Source organism: Clinocottus analis, unplaced genomic scaffold (assembly GCF_023055335.1).
Source record: "Clinocottus analis isolate CAN_PGR_092001 unplaced genomic scaffold, fCliAna1.0.p SCAF_16, whole genome shotgun sequence".
Taxonomy (NCBI): domain Eukaryota; kingdom Metazoa; phylum Chordata; class Actinopteri; order Perciformes; family Cottidae; genus Clinocottus; species Clinocottus analis.
The window spans coordinates 11217765-11238084 of NW_027175887.1; the positions used below are offsets into that span (position 1 = coordinate 11217765).

At 42.6% G+C, this 20320-nt stretch overlaps 3 protein-coding genes across 3 annotated transcripts; 1 reads left to right on the plus strand and 2 right to left on the minus strand.

Moving 5' to 3' along the window:
* Positions 1 to 306: 306 nt before the first annotated feature.
* Positions 307 to 2850, minus strand: LOC137786472 (RING finger protein 151-like). The gene is given in 5 exon segments (XM_068578379.1): positions 307 to 329; positions 332 to 773; positions 1332 to 1428; positions 1552 to 1721; positions 2842 to 2850. Coding segments are annotated over 5 exon segments (741 nt in total).
* Positions 2838 to 16231, plus strand: tbl3 (transducin beta like 3). Its single transcript, XM_068578425.1, has 23 exons — positions 2838 to 2985; positions 3109 to 3160; positions 3334 to 3429; positions 3892 to 3939; positions 4085 to 4226; positions 4339 to 4423; positions 5097 to 5267; positions 5399 to 5474; positions 5577 to 5673; positions 5800 to 6005; positions 6171 to 6312; positions 6937 to 6995; positions 8088 to 8194; positions 8314 to 8449; positions 10282 to 10521; positions 10746 to 10816; positions 11302 to 11458; positions 11575 to 11633; positions 12363 to 12466; positions 13401 to 13472; positions 13610 to 13768; positions 14567 to 14660; positions 15312 to 16231. The coding sequence occupies exons 1-23, from the start codon at positions 2954 to 2956 to the stop codon at positions 15709 to 15711; spliced, it is 2805 nt and encodes a 934-aa protein (XP_068434526.1). The 5' UTR covers positions 2838 to 2953; the 3' UTR covers positions 15712 to 16231.
* A 487-nt stretch (positions 16232 to 16718) lies between these two features.
* Positions 16719 to 19879, minus strand: noxo1a (NADPH oxidase organizer 1a). The gene is made up of 8 exons (XM_068578426.1): positions 19781 to 19879; positions 19608 to 19688; positions 19434 to 19506; positions 19163 to 19346; positions 18493 to 18683; positions 18280 to 18399; positions 18024 to 18141; positions 16719 to 17920 (listed from the first exon to the last, which is right to left on the minus strand). Exons 1-8 carry the CDS (start codon positions 19838 to 19840, stop codon positions 17170 to 17172), a joined length of 1578 nt encoding a protein of 525 aa, XP_068434527.1. The 5' UTR covers positions 19841 to 19879; the 3' UTR covers positions 16719 to 17169.
* Positions 19880 to 20320: the final 441 nt, after the last annotated feature.

Sequence of the window (20320 nt, forward strand, 5' to 3'; positions counted from 1 at the left end):
CAGTCACATGCTTTTGCTAATTTGTATTGACCCTTGGTTTGCATTATTATTATTGTGAAGAAAAAAAAACCTGACCTTACCTCATGTTTTATTTTTTGTTGGAGAGATGCATGATTTATTCTTGTGAATGGTAATCAGTATGACAGTGTCAATGGCAAATACTGTATTAACAAAAAAGATGAAACCGCAGCATGATATTGCAAATTCATTCCTTTTATTCATATATCTACATATTCTAACAACACACACCTTGGAAGAAATTAACACATGCAGAAATTATACACAGCAGCAACCAATTATTGTCCCTCAGCAGTTGCTATTGTTGCTATAGGAGTCCCACCAGAGCTGCTGCTTTCTCCAAGGTCCTCTTCTTCCACCTCGTGCAGATCATCCATCACTTCCAGGCTTTCACAGATCAGCCCTATCTGCCTCTTCATGTGGGCCATGGTGCTTTGCATCCTTCTCATCTTCCTTTTCAGGGTAGTTGCGATGGCCCTGTGGTTCCTCTGCCTGGCTTCATACTCCTGCCTTAGTTGCTTGTAGCAGTTGTGTTGAGCCTGGGTGCGGTGGGAGAGAATCGTCCCGCAGCCCATGTGGCAGGGCTGACGCCAGTGCTCGCAGTGGCGTGCATGGGTGTCCAGGTCCCTGCGGAGGAGCTGTGCCCGGCAGCCCTGGTACGGACAGGGGATGAGCTCGTACAGACAGCTCATGCTGTGGCAGTATTGCTCCGAAAGAGAGAAGGTCTCTGCACAACCCCGGATCTCATTCTTACACTGTAAGAGGCCGGATACAGAGAAACACGAACATACCTTCTCAACCACTGCTTTATTTTATTTTATTTTATCTTATAAACTGTCAACCAAGCTCATCATTTATTTTGTGTGAAAAATAACTGATGCTGTCAAAAAATGTAATTATGTGAAAGGGACAACATTCTATTTTGTGAACTGTGAAATGTGATTTGGATAGACATTTTAAAGACTAATTGATAAAGTAAAAAAAAGAGAAAATAATTGAAAGGCACACTATAATAACACTATTTTAATTACATTAAAAACAGAGTCAAATATTGACTGCAACCACTCAACATAAATAAACCTTATAAATTAAAACACAGGGTATAATTTACACTGGATCCAATCCCCCTTTCCCAGAGCTTCAAGGCTAGATAATGTAAGGCCACATTATTGGTTGAGTTCTCTGTTTTCTCCCAAATAACTAATATAGCCACTTAATTACTAAAATGAGCATTATTACAATTTCAGTACATATGTTTTAATAAACTATTCACAATTTATGCAAATGTACAACTTCTATTTTACTTTTCCTACCTTGATCTTCATGCGTCCAATAGATTTGCTCAGCTTGAACATGATAAAGATCAAGCTTGAGTTCACAGGCTTCCTGCAGCAAGGGCAGGTCTCCTGCCTTGAGGGGATAAACAACAGTTAGTTCTAATCCTTTGCCCTTTTTTCCAGACATGAATAACAGTTAAATGCAGTACAACTTATAACTGTTCTCATACGTATTGATCAATGTCATGTTCAGTACCTCTTCAGCCACTGTAAGATGCATTTCTTGCAGAAGATGTGGTGGCATGCAGCTCTTACTGGACACTTGAGGACCCCCTGGCATATGGTGCAGACCAGATCGTAGTCTGGAGTGTCCACAAACAACTCCACATCATAGCCCCCACTCTGTGTTGACACTTCTGGGTCCGCCTGGATGTGGCCAAATCAAATATTACTTTATTCTGAGTTATCATAATGTTTCATTCATATTATTAAGGAGACTTTGAAGGTTAGTTGTGCCAGCTGAGGAAAAACTTTGACCCCTGATGTACCAACAGGAGAGTATTTTTTCTTTAGCTGTAAAACATAGCTCCACAGCTGCCTACAACCTGTCCAAAATGTTTTTTAACATAAAAACAAATGAAGACAATACTAAATTGTTCTGGAAAGTCATATGACTGATTACATGATAACAAAAAGCAATGGTAATCCTTCAAAAAGATAACTACAAAATACTTATAAAACATGATGTTTGGCATATGTAAATAATTTCATTTTTTAGTTAATTATACAATATAACAATAGAAAGTAACATGACACTACAAGACCATTTATTTAAAAGGGAAAGCAAATTCACTGAAGATATGAGAAAAGTAGCTCTGTGTCCATGTTCAGGATATAACCCGATGTGTAATTGTGATTAAGTATCGTGTAATATACCGAAAAATACATAAATAAACAAAAGCGGTTATGTACTCACCATGATAATCTTCTTTCTTCAACGTGTTTCCATTCCCGGCGCTGGTTTACTCCATATCGGTCCACTCACATGTCACACGGGAAAAACACACCCGCGTTATCAATACAACACACACATGAACATTCCTGACACAACGTGAAGGAGGGACCCTGCGCGTGTGTGTTTGTGGAGACAAATGAAAACAGAAAATTACCCAAACGAAGGGAGATAATGGCGCTCGTTACGAAGCGCGTCCTTTCCCTGCTGTTCTAGCACCAAAGCTCAGCCTCCACATCAAACAGGACCTTGTGGACATGAATGAGCCAGCTGACTCTATTGTTGAGAGCCTCGGGGACTAAATATGAAAGTCATTGTTTCTTTTAAGATTATCATGATCACATATATTTCAATCATGTTACTTATGGACACATTCTCTTACCCCAAACAACTACTAGTTTACGCGCTTTTAAAATATAATTAATGTTTGTTTACATGTCGACAATAGATGCTGAGTTTTGAGCAGAAACCGTCTGGCCAATCACAGCTCAGTGCGCTCAGATGACGTCCATTGGGTGCGACTCGGGTACCAACCACCAACATGCGGAATGTGTAGACTTCAGCCAACGTGTGAAGTGAGAAATAACAAATTAACTTCACTGTAGCTGACAAACATATTTAGGTTTTGGCGTTCAAAGTGAGCAAGATGGCGCATACCAACCTTCAGTTCAAGACGAAGTAAGTTTTTGACGTCTCACACGTGCAGGCTGCAGACATTGCTAGCTGGCTAGCACAAGCTAGGCTACAGTGTCATTTATAGTGTGTGCAACTTACAGTTATATTTGTGTTTTTTCCTTCCAGTTATGTCATTGACAGCAAGATTGAGCCGTTTTACAAAGGAGGAAAAGTCCAAGTGAGTTGTCTGCCTTGGGTTTTTGTCAAAAGTGCCACAATCAGTGTTTTTAACATGTAACAGCCTAAAAAACCCTCAAAGCACTCCACTGACTGACTATTGCAGTGACCCAAATGTTTTGGTAACCTTCTGATACAATAGCCCTTAATCTCTCTGTCTTGATTGTTTTCCAGATCAGCAAAGATGAAAAGTACATTTTTTGCACTTGTGAATCTCGCGTCAACGTTTTGGAAATCAGCACAGGGAAGATTGTCCACAGTGTTGAGCATGTAAGTACTGAGTAGGTCGTTACCTTTGAGTTTGACAGACAGAGCCGTATATTTAAAAAAAAAAATCATATTTGAAAAAGTAGAAGCCCTATCTCAAAGACTTCGGTCATATAATAATGCCCGGCAGAATGGAGCTTGTGTTGCCTGCCTATATAAGTACTTGTTCATTGTATTGTATGTGGTGCCTCAAATTGCAAAATGTGAGTAATGTGTGTGCTTTATCTAGGCTAATAACATATTTGATTGATTTTATTCATGATGAATTACATATGTATTGCACTGGTATTATAATTCAAGCTAAAAGGATGAATTCATTATTTGACCAACAGAAAGTGATTTAATAAACAAAGGATGTCGAACATGTTCTGGTCCCAGCTTCTTGAATGTAAATATTGGTTTTGTATTATATTGCTAATTGAAAAATCGTGACAATCTCTTGTCTGTGCATATTGTAATTTCCAGGATGATCAAGAGGACATCACATCCTTTGCGCTCAGCTGTGACGATGAGGTAAAGCAAACGCTTAAAGTGCCAATCATCACTTCAGTCAGACTTCATGGTTTGAATGTGGATGTTTTTTGCTGGAGGTTCTTCTCTCACTCATTAAGAAAGTTTTCAGTATACATGCATGTCTGTGTTCTGCTTTTCACCACAGATGCTGGTAACCGCTAGTAGAGCTCTGCTGCTGAAGCAGTGGGACTGGAGGCAAGCTCAGTGCATTCGCTCCTGGAGGGCCATTCATACTGTTCCTGTGGCCAGTATGACCTTTGACTCCACCTCCACACTCGTGGCCACAGGTCAGCATTTATTGACAATAAGTTGTGTCTTTTGTGTACCGTGTTTCAGCCTTATCTCTTCTACGTGGACATTGTATGGTTTTTCAGAGTATGTCTTCTTGTTGTCTTGCAGGTGGCTGTGATGGCACTATAAAGCTTTGGGATGTGGTGAAGCAGTACTGCACCCACAACCTTAAAGGCTCATCTGGCGTTGTTCAGTAAGTTTAAATTTCTCTCCAGTGCTAAATATGTATTAAATATGTATATGTAATATGTAACAGAAGTTGTTTCTTTGTTAAAAAAATGTGTATACTCAAGGTTACTTTATCAGTTCTACTTTTTTCTCCCTTTATCTTATTTTGAGATCTATAAACAGGTTTTTCTACAAAGAAATTAATCAGTGAATAAATCATTAAATAATCATAATTGCTTCAAGTATTATCTTAAAATTGTAGTTTTTATCTGCCATAGGATTGAGCAATGTATTTGACTTAAGTCATGTTTTTTATTTTCCGGTTGACCATTGCTGCTTTTTACTTGTGTACATAACAGACCTGTCTATTATTTGATTTTTCTTTGTCCAGCTTTGTTGGCCTTCTTCTTAGCTATTATTTATTTTTTTGTGAAGAGAGATGTGAAAAACACTGACAAACTCCCTCAGATGTACACACACACACACATGGCCAATAAAGCTGGTTTGAAGGCCAGTAAAATCAGATTTTTCGGTATTTCAAGTCTGAAAAATACTTTGAATGTTTCTTTAATAATGTAGAGTAAATCATTTTTTTACCATTAAAAGTTTGAAAGTTACAGGTTTTAGGTTTAATTGCACTTATGTTATTGAGTATCAAATAAGACAATTCAGTAGCATACTTGTGTGTGTCTCTGCAGTCTGGTCCAGTTCCACCCAGACATCAGCAAGCTGCAGCTCTTCTCCTCCTCTCTGGACTGTGGCATTCGGCTGTGGGACCTGAGCTCCAGTCAGTGTGTGTGTGTTCTGCAGAGCCACTACAGCGCTGTCACCTCCCTCAGCTTCAGTCCCGATGGTGACACCATGGTCAGGTATCGTACACTCAGCCACCCAATGGACGGCTGTTAGTCACAACATCTACACCTTTTGGGGGCATCTCGCGGGGAGTGTTTTCTTCTTTCTTCCTCTTCTGTTGTAATTGTGTGCCGATCTTTATTTGTAGTTCTGGCAGAGACAAGATCTGTACAGTGTGGGACCTGAAGGCCCGAAAAGCCAAGAGAACTGTGCCGGTCTACGAGGTAAGAATGCATGCGAAAAACTGCGAGATATTTATGTCTTATTTTATTAAGAAAGAATCCATACTTTTAACTTTATTCTCTGTGTGATTTCTTTGTCGTCAGGCCGTGGAGGGTGTGGTGCTGCTGCCTGAGAATGAGGACTTGTCTCAGATTGGAGTGATGAGCAAAGACTTGCATTTCATTACAGCAGGCAGCAAAGGTTCACCTCTTGAGTTCTCCCGAACATTTATTCTGTGTTGCTGTGCATGAATCCATATTTTGTGACACCTTTAATTCCTCAGATCTTTTCTTTAAATGTCTCGGTCTCTCCCTTCTTCACCTGTAGGTGTAATGCGAGTGTGGGAAGCCAGCACGGCGCGTTGTGTCTACGCCCAGACCCTCTCTGAAGAAGAGGAATATGAAGAGAAGGACGACGACCCCCGCAGCCTAACGTACCTCATTTTCCTGCCTGCGTCCTCCAGACTCGCCACAGTCACAGCGGAGCACAACATTGTGCTCTACCAGCTCCCTGGTCTCACCACACAGCAGCAGGTGTGTACTGAGGTGGAGGCTGATGGGTTTAACTTTGCAAATTGTTCTCGACAACTCTATCATCAAACTAGAGACTCCGGCCATTTGGGTCTTCTTTTATTATGATGTATACATAATTAATTTACACCCTCGCCCATTGTTCCCTTTGCCCTCTCTTTCTCCCAGTTTGTTGGATACAATGATGAAGTGCTGGACGTGAAGTTTTTGGGTAAAGAGGACAGCCACATTGTGGTGGCCACCAACAGCTGCCAGCTGAAGGTGTTTGAGCTGCTCACCAACAGCTGCCAGATCCTCTACGGACACACAGGTCAGTAGCCAACAGAGGGCAGCATGAGTATACAAGTACTGATGTGAAGCAGTGTGTTTATTAAATCAGGGCAGAAAGTTTTCATTAATATTATTCATGTATCTGTCTTTTACCACATGTCCACACCATTTCTCCTGTGTCAGAAACTGTGAGAACAATAAATGTAGGAAAAACAGTTATTCTTTAGTCTATGTTTGTCAGTCTATGTTTTGGAGAAATTTGTGTGTCTGAGAAAGAAAATCTTGCAACAATTGCAGATATATTACCACCCTGGGAATAATGGTAAGTCTTGAAGAAATACAAGTTTGCTTTGTATTGAGGCTGAACTATACTGATATTATCAAATAAAGATGTATAACCTTTTTATGTGAAGAGTTTTTTATGCAATAGTAAATTCAACTCAAAAGACATAAATGAGGAATAATGCAACATTGAAGCACACAGGCTCTATAATCCATGGCAGGTCTAGTGAAACTTGGATTGTCATAAGAGGAACTTCAATCCAGGAATCTAATACGATGACGTTATCTCCATTTCATGGTGTCAGCAAGTGACTTGCTGAGCAGGTTGCAGAGAAGATGATCTGCGCTGACATTCACTGCTATTTGTGTTTATTGTCCACAGATACTGTCCTCTCACTGGACGTGTTCAAAAAGGGCTTCCTCTTTGCGAGCTGTGCGAAGGTGAGCATCCATCCTAACACCTTCCAGCCCTTATCTGTTGTTAACAATGCATTCTGTGAAAGAAGCAGTGTGTAGGATGAAAGGAGATTTCTTCGCAAATGTGTAGTTTAATTTTCATAACTATGTTTACATTAGTTTCTAATGACCTGATATGACGAATTGTTGTTGTCCACCATGTTACACCGCCATGTTTCTACAGTAGTTTGTAAAAAAGAAAAAGAAAATACTGGCATCAGCCTTTTTTTCTTCGTGAAAGCCACCTTTGATCGTTGATGCGCTCGGCACTATTGAAGCACGTTTAAGTCAACAATAGCATGTATTTATTTTAGGGCTGGGCAAGTTGACCCGTTAATACCGCATTAACTTCTCAATCCTTTAACAGCGTTAATTATTTGATTGTGCGTTAACTGCATTTTTTCTTAATTTTTTGGCATTGGGCGAGGCTTATCGCACAGGTGCTGCACTTTAAATCTCACCCAGACGACGTAGTTCGAACCTGGGCGTCTTACGGCTCTCCCAGTCCGGCCATCGTGAGGTCAATCAAAAATTAAAAATAAATAAATGAGATGCGTTGATGACTTGCCTCCGAGAGGCTGACAAGGAAGCACGTATTGTTATGTACTTTCTGTTTGCAGCGAGCAGCGGTGCTGTTTTTTCTGGTACCTATATTCAGAGAAAAAATAAAACAGATTTATATACTATTTATGTATGTATGTTAACTTGCTGTTGCTCCAAAGTGCCTGTTATATTGTTCTGATAACATTACTATAAAATAAAACCATGCAATACACTGAGTTTTTATTTCATATTGAATTTGGCGTGTAATGTGATTAATGACAGAAAAATCATGCGATTAATCAGTTCAATCTTTTTCCACTTTGCCCAGCCCTAATTTATTTATCTGGTATAGTGTACTTTAATCAACATTTCAGCTTCCACACCATGGTTTGCAAATGAGCAAATTAAAAATTAGCAGCCCAATGTTTTTACTTTGTAAAGGTCGTGCCTGAGATGAGGGAGTATGCTTTCTCATGATGATCAGTTTGTGTTTAAAGGTTAGGTAATCAGTGTGTGTTGTGTCGTTGTCTTCAGGACCGGTCGGTGCGCGTGTGGCAGATGGACAGTGACAGTGGACAGGTGCACTGTGTGGCTCAGGGCTCCAACCACACTAACGCTGTGGGCTCCATCACCTGCTCCAGGTAACTCTCCTGCAGACACACACGTGTTTCTTGTCGCATGTGCCGGCAGGTATTGGTCGTAAACTGAAGGACATTATTGAGTCTGTGTGATGGTAATGATCCTCCATCTTTGTGTCCAGGATGAAAGCCTCTTTCATAGTGTCTGGCAGTCAGGACTGCACCCTGAAGGTGTGGGATCTACCGGAAGACTTGTCCAAGACAGGAGCGGACATACATCAGCTGAGCCCCCGCGCCACAGAGAAGGCTCATGACAAGGTACGAGCACAAAACTCCACACACAGTTCAGGAAAAAGGAAAGAGCAATGTTTAAACATATTATTTCCAATGCATTTATCATTCATGGAACTGGATAGAAGTAAAGCCACACTTTCAGTTGGCCGCAAATAGCAGTAGAAAAGTGCACTTACGAGAGTGCCGATCTCCAGATGTGTCAGCAATGTTACATCCGACATTAGGCACACAAGCGACATACAGCTCTCATTTCCTTGGCTCTGTACAGCTACACTGCGATTCACATAATGCGTCATGTTGAATGGTCAACACTTCAAATGAACAGAAACTGTCTGTCTGTTAATTCGGTTAGCTTTATTACTTATTATCCGTTAGCTCTGTTAGGCAAACACACTGCAGGACTCTGCTGCTCAGTGTCATTCAGGCTCCCTCTTGAAGCTCCGACCAGACAGTTGAGAGTTGTGAAGAGTCAGCATTCTATGGCTCAATCAAGTAAGTTTTCAACAATGTAAATCACTGCAACAAGAAGAGGTCCTTAAACTTAAACGTGATGGATCCAAACATGACCAAATACATAATGTCCTGCCACTGATAATAATGATAATTAAAACCAAATCCTGAGATGTTAAACTAAGTTCACAAATAAGGTGTGTCAGGGTGTGTCTACACATTTAATAAATTACATATAATTGACAAACTGTCAACATTAGTGCCTTCATGAAGTTGTTTTTGAACAGGAATACGCATCATTTAGATTTCCCTACTGAAATGCAAATGGCCGACTTTCACGTCAAAGGTGGCGACAATGAATGGGATGTTCAAACCCTGCTTCCTGGTTCAATTTCTGCAAAATGTGTGCGCTGAAGAATGGATTTCGACACGTCCCGGCATTGTCTTCAGGTCTTTCTGTCGTCTCATGTACTGACGTATGCTTCTGCTAAACCCTTTTTTCTGGGAAATAGTCGAGGAAAGTCTTTAACATTTATTCACGGAACAAGATCCTATCTGGTTACAGCTGACTGCATTTATTCAAAGCATGACTATTGAGAGTGCAGTCTTTCCTCACAGTGCAAATGTGTCTGATTTTCACAGATAGTCTGAGTGTTCAGCAGCGACTACTTCCAGAAGCTGTTATTTCTTTATTTTAGTTATAGTTTTAGTCTTCTTGTTCCTGCTGCACATACTTTCTTCATCTGAAACATGTAATTCAAATGTTATATACAATGTAAATTATAATACTGCATTAATAAATAACTTCACCATTTCACCAATTGCTGATTTTATAATAGTGTAACAAAGCTTCCGGTAGATCTTGTCCTCCGTACATGTACATGTTATTAGGAATAGAAGTATATTTATTTGATCGGACTATTTAGATCTTACTCAGAAAGATATACAACTTTAGTGAGGATTCTTTCTGTCTCTCTGTCTCTCACGCACACACACACACACACACACACACACACACACACACACACACACACACACACACAAGATTCAGTCTTCATCTATCTCTTTGTTTACTGTTCCATGCACAGTGACTCTTAACTTAACTCAAGGAAGTGCAGAGAAATGTGCACACAATGGAACTGATGAGTTGCTGGAATGTCAAGTTTTTACATGCTATGACTTCCTGCTACATCAAGATGTAAGACAACAATCTACCCATCAGCAGGACTGTGTTACTTAAATTGTTGTCATGTAAAACATCCCGGCATTGTCATAAAAGGAAATCTTCTCATGAAAGGAAAAAATTTCTCATTTCCAATAAAGTTACTTCCCCTCAAACTTGCATTTACTAAAATCTCATTAACTTGAAAAAGTTCATCCTCATCTCCTGCCCTTGCCTCCTCCAGGATGTAAACAGCGTGGCGGTCTCTCCCAATGACAAGCTGCTGGCTTCGGGGTCCCAGGACCGTACGGCTAAGCTGTGGTCGCTGGCAGGGGACGGGAACGTGGGCATGCTGGGAGTGTTCAGGGGCCACCGTCGCGGCGTCTGGGCCGTCTGCTTTTCTCCTGTCGACCAAGTGCTGGCCTCGTCCTCTGCAGACGGTGCCACCAAACTGTGGAGCCTGCAAGACTTCAGCTGCCTTAAGGTGAGCCGCAGGATGTGTGCCTATTCACAAGGTATCATTTACATACTGTACATTCTCTACATATTACACAGGCCCTTCCTTGTCAGTGTTTTATCATGCAAATACATCACAGGAGATTTTCTCTTTGTTAGTTATGCAGAGTTATTTTCCCATAGCTGACTGTAATTGTGATACTTTTGTGGCTGTAAAATTGATTTTATTCTTTTTCTCTTTTTTTTTAAAAGACATTCGAGGGTCACGATGCATCGGTTTTGAAGGTCGTCTTTGTGAGCCGAGGCACTCAGCTGCTCACCAGGTAACCTTCGTGCAAAGCGCTTCTTTTCCTTTTGTTGCCCTTTTTCATTGCATTTACAGGTTTGTTTTGGAAACATTTTGCCGTGTCAATTCATTTTAACAAAGCCTCACGTTGTGCTGTGCTTGTGTGTGCTTATCGTGTTTGACATGATTGTCACGGTCCATTTCTGCGACTTCCTGAACAAAAACTCGCTTTGTGTTGAAGTGGACTATTCATACTGATAGTTTTTGTGTTTAACTGAAAATTATATTAAATAGGAAAACACAACACGTAAACCGTAGCCGTGCCCCACACAACATTATGAGTATTATTGAATCATCTTTAGAGTAGACTGTTATTGCATTTACTTTACAAGAAACCAACATCCTCATTAGAATTAGCATGGAGTATAGCTTTGGAACACTGCGTTGTATTTTATCTGCATTATTGTGGGTCCTCCTCACACAGTTGTAACTCAACTCTTCCAACTGGCGTTCTGTCCTCAGTGGCTCGGATGGTTTAGTGAAGCTGTGGACCATAAAAACCAACGAGTGTGTAAAGACGCTGGACGCCCACCAGGACAAAGTGTGGGGTCTCCAAGCCAACCGCAAAGATGACAAGATGGTGACTGGTTCAGCCGACTCCAACATCACCGTGTGGGTGGTAAGTGTGACGCAATCTCTCAACCGAGACCTTTCTTAGGGAGGGAACATGGGGGAATTTCCGCTGCAGGATTCAATGCATCACCACAAAATATGTTGTCTTTTGTCAACTGCTAGGATGTGACTGAGGTGGAGCTGGCGGAGGAGCAGGCCAAGCAGGAGGATCAGATACTTAAGTACGCTGCACACAACATGCAGTTGATGAGTATCGGCCGATGTCATTCAGCACTACATCTTCTTGACTGACTGGCTTTGGTCCGCCTTGTTGTGACAGCATGTCACCTGATAATCAAACAGACTGTGTTAGGTAAATGACCCTCTCTGGGTCACAGGTCAGGCCTGGCTTTGTGTGTTTGTGTCCTGAAAGGAAGGCGGGAACTTCAGGTCTCAGACAATTAATTGTATAACATTTCAATTCAATCTTTTTTGTTTCAGCCCAGAATCACAAATTTCAGGGCTTTACGATCTGTACACATACGACGTCCTCTGTCCCGAAAAACTCCCCCTCCAAAATATGTTTTTAATGAATGTGAATGTGTACTCACGGACAGAAGTGGTCATGGGTAACACATCAATCATTATCATTGATTTCTTGGAGTAAAAGATGTTGGAACGCCGTTGTACTGAAAGAAGTCAATTTCGTACATTTCACTTTAGTGTATTTCAATTGAACCCACACAAAGGGCTGAAACATCCAGTTAATGTGATTTACATCTCGTCTGTCAAACCTTTTTAAATGTCAGTATCCACTTTCTGTCCATAGCCGAGGGACTACATTTTTGTTTTGTTATGTTTAATTTCCGGGGAAATTTACCTTCTGAGCTAATTTGCCGTGAATATTGAGGAACAAATATTTCAGCATGTGCCCATTTCTAAACGTGTGTGTGTGCTTCTTGTGTCTGAAGGCAGCAGGAGTTGTCCAACCTGCTCCATGAGAAGAAATACCTGAAGGCCCTGGGTCTCGCCATCTCTCTGGACCAGCCCCGCACTGTGCTCACTGTGATCAAAGGTACTTTGTGCTCCAACTCTTTTTGGGGCAATTATGGCGTCACTTTAGTATTGACAGGAAAGAGTGGTGCTTTAAACCTTCAGGCTACCAGGATGCTTCATTTACACATAGTTTTTATTCATTCTGTAGCCTTTGCAGCTCGTCTGTACTCGATGCATCTCTGTCTTTCATCAACTTACCTGTCGTCACGTCGTAAATCAGTCATCGCTCATTTGAGATGGCAGCTCCGAGTTGAGTCATCAAGCTTTGATCTTTACGTAAGCAGGCCGCCCGGGTCTCATGTCACAGAAATATTCTTCCGAAAACAAAACTGCAGTAATGTTATTTTAATGTAACAAACAATCAACCCTCAACACAATGGTAAGTGACACGTGTCAAAAACGTGCCTGGATGATTCAGCGATGGTATTTATTGTTAAAGTTGGTGTTGTGAAACCGTAGACCTTCTTTTTTGTACATTTTCAATAAAGTTGACACTTTGTCATTGGAAAGGGAAATGCAGTTAAAATCGCATTATAGTAGTAAACATAACTTTTTACCATCAGTCCAGAATCGTCGCTTTTTAAAAAAAATATATCTTTACTTTTAATGAGAGCTCCAAACAATAATAACAGACACCTTTATTACAGATCATGTACAGATCATCAGCATGTCATTCAGTAGATGTCAAACAAAAGGCAAACGCATTCTTTGTTCTCTACGATAATCCAAAGTGGCATCACACCTAGTTGTGAAAGAATGTGAGTCCAGCCAATCTCACCAACAACCAATGTTGGTTTTCCTCAAAGTATTTATGGTAGTTTCCACCCACCAATGTTCATTTCATAATTATATATAATAATTGTGAGATGTTTATCTATTTAAAAGGAAGATGTTTTAGGCCTCAACAGCTGACTGCCGGCTGTCTCTGACATGTTGTTCTCTCTTGCTTCTAGCGATCCGTCAGGTGGAGAATAGCAGCGAGCTGTTGGAGAAGACAGTCCTGAAACTACGAGTTGATCAGAAAGGTAACGGATGAATGATGTCCCTCATGCTTTCTAAGGATGGAATGCATAAACGACAATGGGAAAAAAAATCTTAAAGTGAAGAAGAAGAAGTTAAAATAGAGTAAAACTAATTAATGTCTGACTTCAACCCCACTCAGAGTCGCTCCTACGCTACTGTGTTGTGTGGAACACCAACGCCAGAAACTGTCAGGATGCCCAGGCCGTCCTACAGGTGCTCCTCACACACCTGCCGCCTGAGGAGCTGCTGAAGTACCAGGGCGCCCGAGCCCACTTTGAGGGACTCATCCCATACACAGGTCAGCTGTGTGTGCGTGTGTGTGTGTGTGTGTGTGTGTGTGTAATTGAGACCAACTGATCGTAAAAGACACCTGGTGTGTATGTAAACACGTTTCCTCTCCAGAGGTGATGTCAGATGATATGTAAAATATTCAATTGATGAATAGACAATAAAATGGGACAGAATAAGAATGTTGCGGGTGAGAGGGAAGTCTGGCTCAGCCTGCTGCCACCGCGACCTGACGGATAAATAAATTGATGGATAATAAGAAGGACTGCGTCATCTTAGTTCAGTAATTACAAAAGACGAAGAAATCACAAACCGGTTTCAAACCTGGTTGAAGGCTCCTGTCACATTGAGCTGATGGCACGCACTCTCCCACACAGAGCATGAGACAAATAGAAAAAACATCTGAGGCTTTATTTTAACCCTCTTTTATGAGATAGGTGTGTCGTTATCAGGCACGCAGGGACAAAAAAGGGTTAGTCAGATGTGAAAAATACAGTGGTGCATGCCCATGAACCGTGAGTACCCAATTAACTTAGAGCGAGGCAAGAATCTGGCAGCAGTGTTTTGACTGAAGAGCGTTAAAGAGTCACTTCTTCGCTTTTTCTTTCTGTGGGTCGGTTAAAACATAACCACAAGATGCCCCGAGTATAGTGTAGTTTATTAGCAAAGTGGATGGAAACATAAAAGTATTGCATGGAAGCAATCAAGCCTCACTTTCCTGACACCCATCTCGTCCTTGCTGTTAATGCTTTTGTTCCTGATTAACATGTGAGCTGAAATGAATGGCTGTTTACTCGTTCCCCCACAGAGAGACACATGCAGAGGATTGGCAATCTGCTGCAGGCGTCCATGTTCTTGAACTACATGTGGCAGAAGATGAGAGTGGCTGGAGCACCATCCAGGTGAGGTTCAGGATGAAAGTGGCATTCAGGGCTGCACTGATGGGGCCATGCTGTTTCTAGTACCAGGGAGACAATAAGATGCTAAGCTGGAGTAACAGATAATTTAATTCAAAGGCCTTTCTGACACTCGAACACTGTGCAGCTGTTTATACAAAGAGACGTTGCACCAGAAGTTGAGCCTATTATTGTATTTAATAAGTAGCTGTGTGTTTTGACATCCTCTGTGCGTTGACAGACAGTCTCCATTTAGAGCCTCAAACTCTTTATTTAACCTCTTTGTCACAGACCGGAGCTCATTAACGTCCTCAGCTTTCTCCACTGAGTACAGCAAAAAGAGCAATCAGTTCTGCAAAACTGGCATCTCTGCTCTCTAAGTAAATAGTGTCACTATGTGGGTCAAATGACATGTATTTGGTCGAGCTAGTCGATGTCTCCGACAAACACAACGTCTGTTGTCTTATTTCTGTCTGGCATGAATACGGAAGAGGGAAAGGTAGAAGAACAGCATTCTCTATACCGAGTGTATCCAAGTTGAGTTCAGTGAAAAGTGAAACTGTTTCTGAGATACTTGGTGTAAATGATAAAAGGAAATGGAAAAGTTACAAAGGCATGAATGCAGTTTATGACTCTTGTTTGTTATATCCTGTCTAGCATGGGCCAAGATGAAGAAATGGATACCACTCCTCTTGCACAGCCTTTCTTCATGATAGAAAAGGAGAAGGGAATGGAAAGTGGCGATGAGGAGAAACAAGATGGCGATGACAGTGATGGCGGACAAGGTGACGATCCAAATTGCCCAGTTCCAGAAAAGAAGGAGGAGGAGGAGGAGGAGGAGGAGGAGGAGGAGGACGATGAAGTCAGTGCCTCAAAGAAGGCCGCCACTAACGACGGGCTGGTAGAAAACGGAGGGAGCACCAAAACAAATGGTAACCACCACTCTGAAAGTGAAGAGAGCTCAGATGAGGAAGGCCTGGAAGAAGCTCAAACAGTGAAATTGATGAAACGTCTCCCGGTTTCCTCCGTTCTACAAGGCCAGACTTTCGCCAGCTGACGGGGATCTCTGAGCTATTAACGGATGGCTCACTCCCTAAAGGGTTGTCCTCGCGCAGACCATTAAGTGGAGTGACACGCTCACTGTGTGGCAAGCACAGGAGAGACAGGTGTGGGAGTGATGACGATGAAACGGATAATAGGCCTGTTTGTGCATTCCCCATCTCCGCAGCTCGTAAATATTTTCAGGTGGTTTTTGCCGGTAATTTGACTGTGTGTCAGTTTTGAGTTTAAGCAGAATTTAAAAAAAACAACTTAACCAACCTGATTTCCTCATACAAAGTCCACATTTGGGAGGGAAACAGGAGCGAGTGGAGAGAGACTGAGCTGCATGAACATTCAGGCCGTGGTTCTCTTCCCCCACTGCAGATGCCAGCTGCACCCTTTGTTAACCTTTTGCAATGCGAGCAATCCTGATCCACCGGTTCAACCAGAACAGGTGGTTTTCTTATACAACTAAAGTTTTTATATTCAATAACTACAAATGTTTAATACATAAATAAAATCTGTTCTTTTAACAAGTGTTTAATTGAATGCAATGCGCCATATTATTCATGAGTGGTAAATGTTGCTGCTGAGTGGAAACCAGGTGCTAATCTTTGTTTGTGGTTGTTTGACCTTTCGTGGGAACTCCGGTCATTAAAGCTCAGGTGGGGCACGATAGGAAAGAAAGAGAGTTAAGTGTTGGAGTAAACAGTTAATACAAGTTAATGACTTAATGGCCCATTATTCAAACCTTTACTGAGATGCAAATATAGAGGTGTGATTGGATTGTATTCCACTGGCATTGTGTTTTCATGCTGTCCAGACTTTCTAAACGTCAACAAGCTTGAATAATGTATATGAAGATTACTACCAGACAGACACATTTCTACTAGTTATAACCTTTAATCTGCATTCAATTCTGCTGAAAATTAAATAAAATGACCCAACTTCTAACTTGTGATGCGACTGAAAAAAACAAAAGTTCAAATCAAGACATTTGTAGATGAAATCAAGTTGGTAAAATATGTTTTATTTGTTCCAGCTCTATAGTAACGTGAATACACATAATGTACATGGTCAGACTTTGTTTTGTATATTCAGTGATATTTACACACATCGCATTTCTCAAGTTGAGTTTGCGTTTCACAGGCTTTAGCAGGAAATGGAACAACCTGCATACTCTGTTAGTTCAGACAAACATTTACTTTTATGGCCCTCACAAAAACAGTTAAAATGCATATAAAGCACAACACTAGGTTTCCAGTATGGAAAATAAATGAGCATTTGAGTTAGAGAGTAGTAGTTAAGATAGTTGAGAGTTACAGACTAATTTCGTTTATGTTAGTTGACTACGCGGCAACAACAGTCTTGTTTTTTTTCCCAATTAAATGGTGGTTGGCAGGACAAGATCCTTGAGCCACAGCAGAAATAAAGTTCCTTGATAATGAAATAAAACTGCTCATCGGTGTTCACTTCAGCAGCTGATTATCTCTGTTTGGACGGGTGACATGCTGCCTTTGGTTGCGTTCTTGCGGGTGACGGTGGTGCACCGGGTGAGGATCTCCTGAGCCTTCGGTCTGGGTGGCACCTTCGGTGCCGTCGAGCCCGCCGGGCCCTTGTAGAGGTTGGGGTCGGAGACACTGGGGATCATTCTCCCGTCGGAGATGTTCGCCGGGCTCAGGCGGTTGCCCCGCGTAGGAGGGGGCGTACGGCTGAGGCGCAGCTGGTCCTCGTTGTAGCTTTTGCTCAGGTTGAAGGACGAGGAGCTCGTCCAGGAAGAATTAAGGTCATCGCTGACGTCGCTGTCGCTCGAAAAGCTTCCTTCGCTATCTTGACTCGCGCTCGTGCCACGCAGCTCCTCTTCTCCGTCCATCTCCACCATGATCGTGGGTGGAGGGTCAAACTTTGCGGTCGTGGGTGAGGCGGCAACGTGGCGGGCTGCAGGGCCGGCGGGAGGTTGTTCAGACTGGATGTCGAGAGAGTCATAACTCTGCAGCTTGTTGGAGGGCTGCAGTTTGGGTGTGGAAGACCTGATGGGAAGCTGCAGCAAATTTCCTTGCGAGAGGTTGAGCTGGTTGGACTGCAGGGTCAGGGAAGGAATCTGGTTTGGGGAGGGGTTCGGGGTGGAGGACCGCCGACCCTGATGGTTGCCTGTCATGCGGATGTGAGGGTTGTTGTAGGGCTGCAGGTACATGGCGGGGATGTAGCCCGCTTTGCTGTTGTATCTGTTTAGAAACGACAAAGACGAGAAGGCGGGGTTCAAGTCTGCGACACGCAATCTTCAATGCCACTGGAATGTTTACAAAGTTCAGCTAAAGTGCTAAATACCTGATGAGCCACCAGCCGTTGGCGGACTTCTGCAGGATCTCCACCACTGACCCAATGGCCACGGTTATCTCGTCGTCCTTGGTGGCCTTGTAGCTCTTGACTGCAGTGTACAGCGCTCCTGAGAGGGAAAGGCGGGACTTTAACATATAATATCGTGACTGACGCTAAGCCACTGAGGAATTTCAAACAGGCCTTGATCCTTGACGAGCTAATATATTGAGGATTAAGTAACTGAAACCGTATCTGTGGAACGTACCTTGTTCAGGATTCCCGTCGATGTCATCTTCGTCATCGTCATCTTCATCATCAAGCTTCTCCAGGTAGGGGGCAGGGAACCAGGCCATCTTCTTGTCTTCATTCTCCACCAGCCACCACCCTAAACCAACACAACCACGTGTTACGCAACACGCATCGGCGTCGATGAGGTGGAACCAGTAACGGGACACCGGGAGCGCCGCAGCTCGCTCACCTGCTTGGTCTTTGATGAGCACGTCTACTTTTTCATCCAACGTCACTTTGAACGGTTTGTTCTTGGTGTCCTTGGTCTCGTAAGGGGCCACGCATCTGTACGTCTCCGTGACGAACGGCTGGGTCACGTTTCCACCTTTGACCTCTCCTGCATCGGAGATGACTTCATTGTCTGATGGCAAGATCATGACGCTGAGGAGGACAGCCGCGGGTTAATTTGGAGAAACATTTATCTTCAGAAAAACACAGAGCAGCTCATGCCCAGGTCTAATTCCAACTCGGCATTAATCATGTTTGTTGAGCAGCAATAGACCAGGTTGTGTTTCAAATGATACTTCAGAATTTCACATTATCCAGGTCCACATGCTCGCAGAGACTCACATTGTCTATTTTTTCAATCCTTTTACATGCTCTTATATGTTTATACAAAAAAAAGAAATACAGCAATTTTGTATACACCTTTTGGTTTTACCAGTGTGAAGGAAAACCAGGTTGAAGAAGACATACATTTAAGAATAAGTATTTCCTTATGTTCATGCATGTTTTACAGAATCTGCTTTAGTCTGCAGTGTTTGCTCTGGGCTCAATGCCCCGAACAAGACTAAAGCTCATTCCCACAAACTCCTACAAAATGAATGGACTCTAATTGACTACAAATATCTTCAGCCTACCAGTTCTTGGCGAAGTCCGGATGCAGGTCCTCGTCTTTGGGGTGGAAGAACTGGATGAGTTCTGCAGACTGACACACCTGCGGGTCGCAGCTCAGAAGTTCACTGCAATATTTCTGCAAGAACTTGAGCCGCTGTAGGGACTTGGCTGGACCTTTATTCGGCGTGCCAGCGGTCACCATTTTGTCTAAAAGCACACGGGACGGGGTCAGAATCCAAACAGCCTGTAAATGCACTTGTTAACTCTCAGAAGCTGTAATTTACCAACACACACCTCGAAACTTGGGAAGCACTCTGTCCGATTTTTTCATTTTGTTTGCCGTTGGAAATGCTTTCTTCAGTTGTTTCTGTCAGAAAGAGAAACATGTATAACAAAACTGTTACGAACCAACAACCACACATGCACGCGCCACACACAGGAAGAGGAGCTGGAGCATTTTACACTTACGTGCACTTTCTTGAAATCCGGATAAGTCCTGTAAACTACAATCTCGTTCTGGTCCGACCAAAGCACGGAGGTCATATACATCTGTGAGGGGGGGGGGGGGGGGGGATGCTAAATTAATCACACAGATTTTTGAAGGTGGCACTAAAAGAAGACACATCTCCATATGCGCTTACTTTGCTCTTCTCCTTGTGCAGCACTCCGATTAAACTGACGCTGAAGGGATAGCGGTCCATGATGAGCCCACAGAGACGTGTGTGTGTATGTGTGTGTGTATGTGTGTGTGTGTGTTGACGCAGTAGGAATCCTCTCAGCCTCGCTCTCAGACGCGCTGCAGGTGTGTTTATATCTGCTCCTCCACCGGCGTCAGGCACGTAGACAACACGCCCTCGTCACTGGGGCAATGAGAGAGAGAGAGAGAGAGAGAGAGAGAGAGAGAGAGAGAGAGAGAGAGAGAGAGAGAGAGAGGGAGAGAGGGAGAGAGGGAGAGAGAGAGAGAGAGAGAGAGAGGTGCACACCCACAGAGGAAAGCATGCAGGTGACTGCAGAAAGCCTATAACTCTGTTATAAAACAGTTCTATGTATAATATACAATGCAAATTATAATACTGCATCAATAACTTCACCAATTGCGTCATTTGCATCATCCGCTCTGCTGAGAGGGGGATTGGCTGTAATCTGCCATCCCTCCAGGACTTGTTCCCTTCAAGCACTCT